The 10,304-nt window shown below is 40.9% G+C and overlaps 2 protein-coding genes across 3 annotated transcripts in view; both read left to right on the plus strand.

Annotated features, from left to right (window-relative positions):
• The window catches only part of SSH2 (slingshot protein phosphatase 2), a gene marked incomplete at both ends in the record, with an annotated part of 261,436 nt that overhangs the window by 97,233 nt on the left and 153,899 nt on the right, over positions 1-10,304 (plus strand). For both annotated transcript variants that reach the window (XM_080712744.1, XM_080712746.1), the window contains one exon: positions 8,991-9,034. In XM_080712744.1, coding sequence (XP_080568870.1) covers positions 8,991-9,034 — 44 coding nt within the window. The remainder of the gene's footprint in view (positions 1-8,990; positions 9,035-10,304) is intronic.
• Positions 4,511-5,527, plus strand: LOC308274845 (protein FAM118B-like; the record flags this gene model as incomplete). The annotated part of the gene is made up of 1 exon (XM_080712762.1): positions 4,511-5,527. One exon carries the CDS (start codon positions 4,511-4,513, stop codon positions 5,525-5,527), a length of 1,017 nt encoding a protein of 338 aa, XP_080568888.1.

Here is a 10,304-nt window from a genome sequence, read left to right on the forward strand (position 1 = left end):
ATTTATTTATTTATTGGTGCTGAATCTACTTGTTCAGGCTTTTGTTTATGGAAGTCTAATAAAGTTAAGTCATATGGCTGCAGTCTTAGGGATAGATAAGGAATTAGACCCAGGTGTCTTAAGCATCTGATCTTCTCTCCCTATTTATTAACCTCCCATATCCCCAGTATTTAACAAATCTTAACTTCTCATTATTAGGCACAGGTTTAATTTTTAAGTTATATACAGCAGTCCCCCTACAGTGCTCCTCAATTCTGTCCACCAAACATTTCTCTGAATAGCAGATGACAGTGAGTGGGAGACCCCTAACAGTCTGGGTGTACGGAGTTAAAAGAGCCCAGTACATTTTTTTAATTCTTGTGGTATACCTTAAGTTTCAGTCAAATATTGATATTTCTGTATCTCTTTAACTATAAAAATGTTACTTCTCATCAAGTAAAATTAATGCTCTAGATATAAGCTTAATACTTATTCATTAACTTTAGTAATCCCTCACACTAAACTATAACCCTGTGGCACATATATCCCAGTTTAAAACCAGGCTTTCTAGCGGGGTGTGGTGGCGCACGCTTGTAATCCCCACGCTTGGGAGGCTGACAGGGATCGCGCAGGTTCGAAGCCAGCCTCAGCTACTCAGTGAGGCTCTCAGCAACTTAGTGAGACCCTGTTTCAAAATTAAGAATAAAAAATAGGGCTGAGGGTGTAGCTCAGGGGTTGAATGCCTCTGGGTTCCATCCTTAGTACTACCAAAAAAAAAAAAAAAAAAAAAAAAAAAAAAAAAAAAAAGCTCTCTATAGAGAAAAAATTCATTGAAAAGATTGTGAGCTAGACTGAGCCCACATAGCTGTAGCAGGAGATTAGAAGGAAAAGCCGGGCATAGAAGCACACACTTGTAATCCCAGCATTTGGGAGGCTGAGACAGTTCGAGGCAGCCTCAACTACTACTTAGTGAGGCCTTTTGCAACTCAGTGAGACCCTGTTTCAAAATAAAGAATAGGGCTGGATGTGTAGCTCTGGGTTCCATTCCCAGTACTGCAAAAAATAAGTGAAAGAAAGAAAGAAAGAAAGAAAGAAAGAAAGAAAGAAAGAAAGAAAGATTGATTGCTGGAAAAAAAGGAAAGGGAGAATGTCATTTATTCAGAAAGCCACCTGCCAACAGAGGTTTTACTTGTTAATCTTTCGATTTATTCTTAAAAATCAGTTTAGATGATACCTGTATTCTACTAATATCTCAAAGGACAGCTAATTAAGAACAGGAATAAGAATTTGTACATTTTCCTCATGTCCCTACTATACATATTAAAGTTTTTTTCTGATTATAATGCATGAACTATAAATGAATTAATGGGAAAGCTGTGTGGGGGGGTGCACGCTGTAATCCCGAATTTGAGAGACTGAGACAGGTTTGCAGCCAGCCTTAGCTACTTAGTGAGGCCCTTTGCAACACAGTGAGACTCTGTTTCAAAATAAAAAGAATAAAAAATGGGGCTGGAGGTATAGCTTGGAGGTAGAATTCCCCTGGGTTCAATCCCTGGTACCACACACACACACAAGAATTAATGAACTAAGTTTTTAGGATGTTTGTTTGTTTGTTTGTTTAATATGTGCCACCACATCCAACTAGGAAGCTTATTTAAACAGACAAGTAAAAAATAGAGGCCAAAAAGGAAAAGATTGCTATGTGGGGCATGGTGGCACCCTCCCGTAATCCCAGTATTTGGGAGGCCGAGACAAGAAGATCACAGGTTCAAGGCCAGCCTCAGCAACTTGGTGAGACCCTTTTTCAAAATAAGAAATAAAAAGAGCTGGGGGTGTAGCTCAGAGATAGAATGCCCTTGGTTTCAATCATCAACAACCAAAAATATAAAAGAGAAAGGAAAGGAGGGAGGGATGACCAGATATAATTATCTAAAATGAAATAAATAGAACCTAGTACTAAAAGAACCAGGTGATGATTTAGTTCATTAATTTATACTTATTATTGACAGCATTGCTTCATTTATCTGTTTCTATCAGAAGTCAGGTGTGCAAGTCTCTAAAACAATTGCCCATGTGAAAATGCAGGATGGATGTGTCTGAATATTCTTGTGTGAGGAATTATTGCTATCTACTTGTATTTTGTCTGTTTTGTGGTTCTAGAGATTGAACCTTGGGGCATTCTACCTCGGAGCTACACCCCCCAGCCCCATTTTACATTTTGTTTGGAAACAGAATCTCAGTAAGTTGCTGAGGGGCTTGCTAAATTGCTGAGGCTGGCCTTGAACTTGCAATTCTTCTATCTCAGTCTCTCAAGTACTGGAATTATAGGCCAGCACCACCACACTAGAGTCTTGTATTTTAAGTCATATATAGTAAATAATGTTCAAAGATTATACTGATTATAGAAAAATGGGATCCCTTAATTATAATAATCTGTCCTACAATACTTGGCCTTTTTTTTTTTTACTTTATACATTTACTTCACAAATATTTATTAACTGGATCCTGAGTACGTAGCAGTAATTGAGACTTACTTCTTGCCTTCAAACTTGCAATGCGGAGACCAGCAAATACACAGGCAGGGTGAGAATTACTGCACTGGAGTAGTGGGAGCTGTGGCTGCACCTGGAAAGAGCATGTATGGGAGCCATCAGGAAAGGTCTGTGGAGACCGATACGCCTAAGCTGCAATCTGAAAGATGAGTAGAAGTAGGCAAACAAGGGGGTGGGGGTCCTGGGCAGAGGGAACAATATTGCAAAATCTTAGAGACAAGATGACATGTTTGTTGGAGATACTACAAGAAATTCACTATGGAAAAATTTCACTTGCAGTTGAAATACCTAATATCTGAAACTAAAGAGTATCATTTTCCAAGATTTATGAGAAAGAAAATGCTTGTGATAATAGCGTTGGCCACTTGACTGAAGTCATGGCCCAGATGTAGACATACTGGACTTGTTTGGGGTGTAGTACAGGATGTGCCTGGGGTGGGTGGGGAGACTGGGGCAAGGCAGTCAGTAATGAGTGCTGCAGTTGGCATTTCAGGTATGCTTGTCTCCATAAGCATATGTACTCATCAGCAGAGCCAGATTCCGAAAGCTGGCTGGTCCATTTAGCAATTAAGAAGCATTTTATGTCACAGAAAGATTTTTGTGAAAGATTGGTCTGCTACCTTGGGCTCTATCCTAAGATTGAAGGCACTGAAAATGGTCTCTAAACAACAGCAACAACATAGGATGTTTTAATTGCTGTGGGTACAGTGTTTTCTCCATTTTAAGTGTAAAACTGAATTTGTCTGCCCTCTAGTGGTGATATGTGTTTACATTAACCAGTGCCTTCTGGTTTTAGGGGGAAATTTGATGGGCTTTGCAAATTTTTGTAAATAAAAAAAAATTATTTTTTTTATAAATAAAGAATTTTTATTGCCACCAAAGCAACATATTTTATTCTGTACTGGGGGTTGAGGCCAGGGAGATTTTATCTCCAAGATAAATCCCCATGCTATTTAATTAAATTTATTTATTTACTTTTGGTGGTACTGGGGGTGGAACTAAGGGGCTTTCTACCCCAGGATATACTCCCAGACCTATTTTATACTTTATCTGGAAACAGTGTCTCACTAAGTTTCGGAGAGCCTAAGCTGAGGCTGGCTTTGAACCTGTGAGATTCTCCTGTCTCAGCCTCCCAAGTGCTGGCATTACAAGCATGCACCACTATGCCCGGCTATTTTATTTTATTTTGAAACAGGATCTCATTAAATTGCTGAGGCTACTCTCAAACCTGACATCCTCCTGCCTTAACTGCCCCTCCCCAACAATTGGGATAGGGCTAGGGGTGTGGCTCAGAGGCAGAATGCTCCTGGGTTTAGTCCCCAGGACCATACACACACATACAAAAAAATTCTACTTCATTAACGATAACTACCTTTTTCTTTCCTGTTAATTTTGCCTACGTATTTAATTAGCTAGTCAACAGGGTTGGTAGAGTTGATAAAAGATGACTACAAGCTGGGCATGGTGGCACATAATTGTAATCCCAGTATTTGGGAGGCTGAAACAGGAGGATCACAGGTTTGTGGCCAGCCTCAGCAACTTGGTGAGGTCCTCTGGAACTTAGTGAGCTTTCTTTCTTTCATAGGTAGATAGCTAGATAGCTAGATAGATAGTTAGATATGTATATATAATGTATGTATAATATATATTATTTATTTTCAATACTAAGGATGGAACCCAGGGGCATTCTACCTCCTACTACACCCCCAGCCCTATTTTTTATTCTTTATTTTGAAACTGGGTCTCACTAAGTTACAGAGGGCTTCACTAAGTAGCTGAGGCTGTCCACAAACCTGCAATCCTCCTGTCTCAGCCTCCCAAGTACTGGGATTATGTATATGCCACCATGCCTGGCTAGTAAAGACTCTTTTTCAAAATAATAAATAGATAATATTTATAAATATAATATAATAAATAGAGCTGGAGCCAGCCGGTAGCTGCAGCTGGAGCGGTGGCGTTTTGAGGAGAGACGAAACTGGATGACTTCTACAGGGAGCCAGGCCTCTGATATAGATGAGATTTTTGGATTCTTCAGTGATGGCGCACCCCCCAGAAAAAAGCCCAGGAAGCTGCTGCCAAGCTTAAAGACTAAGAAGCCTCGGGAACTTGTCCTGGTGATTGGGACCGGCATAGGTGCTGCAGTTGCACCTCAAGTCCCTGCCCTGAAATCCTGGAAGGGGCTAATTCAGGCCTTGCTGGATGCTGCCATTGATTTTGATCTTCTAGAAGATGAAGAGAGCAAAAAGTTTCAGAAATGTCTCCATGAAGACAAGAACCTTGTCCATGTTGCCCATGACCTTATTCAGAAACTCTCTCGTCGTACCAGTAATGTTCGATCCACATTTTTCAAAGACTGTTTATATGAAGTATTTGATGACCTGGAGTCAAAAATGGAAGATTCTGGAAAACAGCTACTTCAGTCAGTTCTCCACCTGATGGAAAATGGAGCCCTAGTATTAACTACAAATTTTGATAATCTCCTGGAACTGTATGCAGCTGACCAGGGAAAACAGCTAGAATCCCTTGACCTAACTGATGAGAAAAAGGTCCTGGAATGGGCTCAAGAGAAACGGAAGCTGAGCGTGTTACACATCCACGGGGTCTACACCAACCCTAGTGGCATTGTCCTTCATCCAGCTGGATATCAGAATGTGCTCAGGAACACTGAAGTTATGAGAGAGATTCAGAAACTATATGAAAACAAGTCATTCCTCTTCCTGGGTTGTGGCTGGACTGTAGATGACACCACTTTCCAGGCCCTCTTCCTGGAAGCTGTCAAACACAAATCTGATTTAGAACATTTCATGCTGGTTCGAAGAGGAGATGTAGACGAGTTCAAGAAGCTTCGAGAAAACATGCTTGACAAGGGGATTAAGGTCCTCTCCTATGGAAATGACTATGCTGACCTTCCAGAATATTTTAGGCGACTGACATGTGAGATTGCCACGAGGGGTGGTAAGAGAAGGCCAGATCAATGGCTCATCAGCACACAGTGAAATAAGAGGATGTAGTACATGAGTGGGCTAGTTGACTGAGCAAGGCCCTACTGTGGACAGTGTCTAACAAGCAAACTTACAAGAACCCAACACAGCTCCCAGGAAGCACCAGTATCCAGAGTTGGGGGGAAATATTCCAACTTTTCCTTAACACCAGCTGGTTCTTGACATCCTGCTGCCTCTTCTAGCTGAAGAGAGTACCTAAATGACAACCCTAATGCAGCCCCTGCCCCCCATACCCCAGATTGGACATGCTTGTTTCCACAGCAGACCAATGTTGATACCTCCACTGATTGTGGCTGTAGCTCTGTATGGAGGACTTGGAGAGCTAGAAGTCATAGTCAGTGGGGCTCTTGTTGCAGTTTTGTACTCTATACTTGGTTTTTCAATTAAGCTTAACAGCTTTTTTAAAACATGACTTGAAGGTCTAGTTTTCTAGACCTTTTACAGTATACAGTATTTTACATAACTAAGCTGTATTAAAAGCTTGTTCATTTAAAAAAAATAAATTAAATAGAGCTGGAGGTGTAGCTCAGAAGTAGAATATCCCTGGATTCAATACCCAGTACCACACACACACACAAATATATATATATATATATATATATATATATATATATATATTTTTTTTTTTTTTTCTACTCATCTACTGAGAAGTGGAATCTAATTTTTCTCCTTTGTAGTCTGGGCCAGCTTTCTTTAGTACATCAGTAGAATATGGCAGAAATGACCCGAGGCTATCTCTGAGCCTGGCCTTCAAGAGGCTAGCCCCTTTAGATCCCTGAGCCACTACGTAAGAAAATCAACCCTGAGCTCACCGAACTTTCCATATCAGAGGTCACATTTAGGCACTCTAGCTGGTGTCTCTAGCTGAGCAGCTTTCCAGCCATCTAGTTGACATCAGACATGTGAGTGAGCTGCTTGTATCCTCCATCCCAGCCTGTCTGCTAGCTACATGCCCCCTGAATATCACAGAGTGACCTCCAGCAGTGCAAGGAAGACTGAAGAACCAATCACCCCACTGGTGCTGCTCGAATTCCTGACCCACAAAAATCATGAAGGAAGTGATTTTTTATAAAGCAGTGGATAACAAAAACAGCACGTTCCAGCCCCATCTTCTTTATTTCTAGGAGAAAATCTAAGCCTCTTACAAGTAGCGAAGTGTCAAGAATGGTGCCTTTACTTCCTCCACCCTGTGTGTTTTATATTTGTCTTTCAGAAGTCCAGAAGAACAGTATTATCTCTCCTGGTTTCAAAGCTCACACCTCCTCTTTGAAAGATTACTAGATTTTTTTTTTCTGTCTTATTTCCAAGGGCAGAGATGACTGATGGATGGATAATCCACAACCATCATTCCTGACCAAAGAATCATTATTTTAGAATACCTGGCATTACAAATCCTTAAGAGCAATATTGTTTGATAGTCTGGACCCTCATTTTCTGTCCCTTTGCTCCAGCCGTCCACAACTCTTCCTGTTCCTCAATCTTATCAGACTCTTTCTCACTCTGCCTTTTTCTGCTCTTTGGACCAGCACTTCTGTCTGAAACACTTCTTACTTTCTATCTGAAAAAGCTTGACTAGTTCAAGCCCAAACTAAAAGTTCTGTGAAACATTTCCCAACCACAGTTAGCTTTTCCTTCTCAGCTGCATCTATTAAAGTTTGTACCTCCCCTATAGCCTAAATGGCATTTCATTACAATTTGTGGGGTTTTTTGTTTTGGTACTGGGGACTGAACCCTGGGCATTCTACTTCTAGGCTATCCCCGCAGCCCTATTTTATTTTTTATTTTGAAACAGGGTCTCACTAGGTTTCTGAGAGTCTTACGACACTGCCGAGGCTCTCCTCAAACCTGTAATCTTCCTTTCTCAGCCTTCCATGCACTAAGATTACAGGCATGCACTGCTACGCCAGGCCAATTTCTGTTTTATGGACTCTCCCCATTATAATGTGAGCAACCAAGGATAAGGACAGTTGTGTTTACTTTTTAATCTCTGTTTTAATTTCTTTTATTTTCTTTTTTGTGTGTGTGTGGTGGTACTGGTGTTCCTGGAAACCCTTCTACCTCCGGGCTACACTCCCAGACCTATTTTTTATATTTTTCTTTGGAAACAGGGTTCTTTAACCCAGCGTGACTGGCTTCAAACCTGCGTGATCCTCCTGTCTCCGCCTTCCAAGAGCGGGGATTACAAGCATGCGCCACCACGCCCGGCTTCTGGTTCTTAATTTCTAAAATATAATAGGTAGTCAGTGAATGGTGAATGAATTAATTAATATACAAATGAGAGCAAGTGAGTGATTCTGTCTCCTTAACCAAAGGAGATCTTTCAGATCTTTGTCATAGGCTACCTTCTGAGCTACAAAAAACATTCTTTTAACTTGCTAGGGCTAAGATGTAACCAACATAGAGTCCTCACAGTGCGTAGCCACTTAGCTCCAGTGCTCACCTTTCTCTCTCTCTCAGGGCCTCGTCATGTAGCTGAGGCGTCTACGAACCGCGATCCTCAGATCTCCGCCTCACAAATGCTGGGATTACCAGTGTGCGCCACCACACCCGGCTCATTCTTTCATTTTATATTTTCTTTTACTCAAGTTTCATCTGTCCTTCGAGCATTTTACTAAACACAGAATAAGTGCAGAGGAATTAGGCATGCTTCCTGCCTTTAAGAAGATTACAGTCTGATGATGAAAGATAAAACAAGTACCCAGATGTAATCCAGAAATAGAATTGAGTAGTGCCACAAGATGCATGGTAACTGTTGGGTTTGGAGGGAGAACATAAGTCAGATGATAAAAGAAATATTTACTTCTGGCATTTGAAACCAGCTTTGAAGGCTGGGAAGGAACATAGGAAGGAGAAAGGTAAGGGACCTTCCAGGCTGATACGGCAGTATGGACAAAGGAAATCGAGAGGTGCTTCTAGGGAATAGTAAATAAATCCACATAGACTTGGGCATATGGAAAGTGTCAAGAATCTTATATGATAAGGTTTGGGAAGATATTGTTTAACACTCCACCTCACTCTGTTTTTCAAGGCTGGAAATATAGCTCTGAGATAGAATTCAACCCCCAGGAGCAAGCAAACAGGTAGAACCAATATGTAGGTTACGATGAAACTCTAAGAAATAAATAATAAAAGAGATGGCAAAAAAGGAAGAACAGAGCAATAAAAACACAGAGGAGCCAGGTGTGGTGTTGCATGCCTGTAATCCCAGTACTTGGGGAGGCTGTGATAGGAGGATCACAGGATCAAGGCCAGCTGTAGCAATTTATCGAGGCCCTCAGCAACTTAGTGAGATCCTGTTTTAAAAAATAGGACTGGAAGTGAAGCCCAGAAGTAGAATGTCCCTGGGTTCAATCCCTAGTACCATTAAAACAACAGCAACAATAAAATTCCATTGGTGATACTGTGATATTAGAGTTCAGGTTTTAATTTTTTTTTTTTTTCATTTTCTTCTATACAGGAGGCAGACAGTGGGGAGGAAGAATGCCGGTCACAGCCCAGGAGGTATGTCTGATCATTATATTCTATAGCATTTTTGCAGTGATTTTTCTAGAAATGTTTTTCTGTCTTGCCTGATTAGTTTATCTTGGGTTTTTTTGAGGAGCTTTATTAGTCTTTCATAGATAGGACTGCTTTAAGAATCAATCTAAAGCCGAGCATGGTGGCGCACGCTTGTAATCCCAGCATTCGGGAGGCTGAGACCGGAGGATCACGGTTCGTGGACAGCCTCAGCTACTTAGTGAGGCCTCTGCAACTCAGTGAGACCCGGTTTCAAAAATAAAAAGACTAAAAAAATAGGGCAGGGGGTGTGGCTCGTAGGTCAAATGCCTCTGGGTTCCATCCCCAGACCCCCCCCCAAAAAAAAAACCTGTTTGCACCCATTTTTTAAAACTCATGATTTGCTAGTCTGTTATCATTTCTTAAATTCAGTATATATTTCTAAGTTTAATGGCTTTAGTCTAACTCAAAGGGAAAAAAAACCCACCTTTCTTATATGCCATTTGAATGCCTCTTACAGCAGGATGATGTGTAAAGGTTGATTTTTATATATTTGACTACTAAAGCTTGTTCTGGCATCCTTCATTACTTCCCACAGAATAAACTATCATTGAGTCTTTTCATTAAACACGCCTTAACTCATCCTGTCAGTTTGTGGGGTCAAGTGTGGTTTGTAATAGGAATTGGATATTAAGCAGCATATCATTAGAACTAAAGGCCAGATCCCGACAATAAAAAAAGACTTTGCACTAATAATCAATGCCAATTATTGAGTAATAAGTTAAAAGTAATCTTTCAATATAACTAGACCAAACTATGATGTCCTTGAAGACCACTGTTTCTAGGCAACAAGAACAAAAATGGACAAATTAGACTATATCTAAAATCTATAACTTGCTGGGTGTGGTAGCACATCTTGTAATCCTGCATTCGGGAGGCTGAGTCTGGAGGATCGCGGTTCGTGGACAGCCTCAGCTTCTACTTAGTGAGGCCCTCTGCAACTTACCGAGACCCTGTTTCAAAATAAAGAATAAAAATAGAGCAGAAGGTATAGCTCAGATGTAGAATGTCTCTGGGTCCATCCTCAGAGCCACAAAAATTAAATAAATAAATAAATAAATAAATAAATAAAAATTTTTAAAAATCTAAAACTTCTGCCGGGCGTGGTGGCGCACGCTTGTAATCCCCGCGCTTGGGAGGCGGAGACAGGAGGATCGCGCAGGTTCAAAGCCAGCCGCGTGCTGGCGTAAGAGACCCTGTTTCCAAAATGAAAATG

Source organism: Muscardinus avellanarius (assembly GCF_963383645.1).
Source record: "Muscardinus avellanarius genome assembly, chromosome: 16".
Classification (NCBI taxonomy): domain Eukaryota; kingdom Metazoa; phylum Chordata; class Mammalia; order Rodentia; family Gliridae; genus Muscardinus; species Muscardinus avellanarius.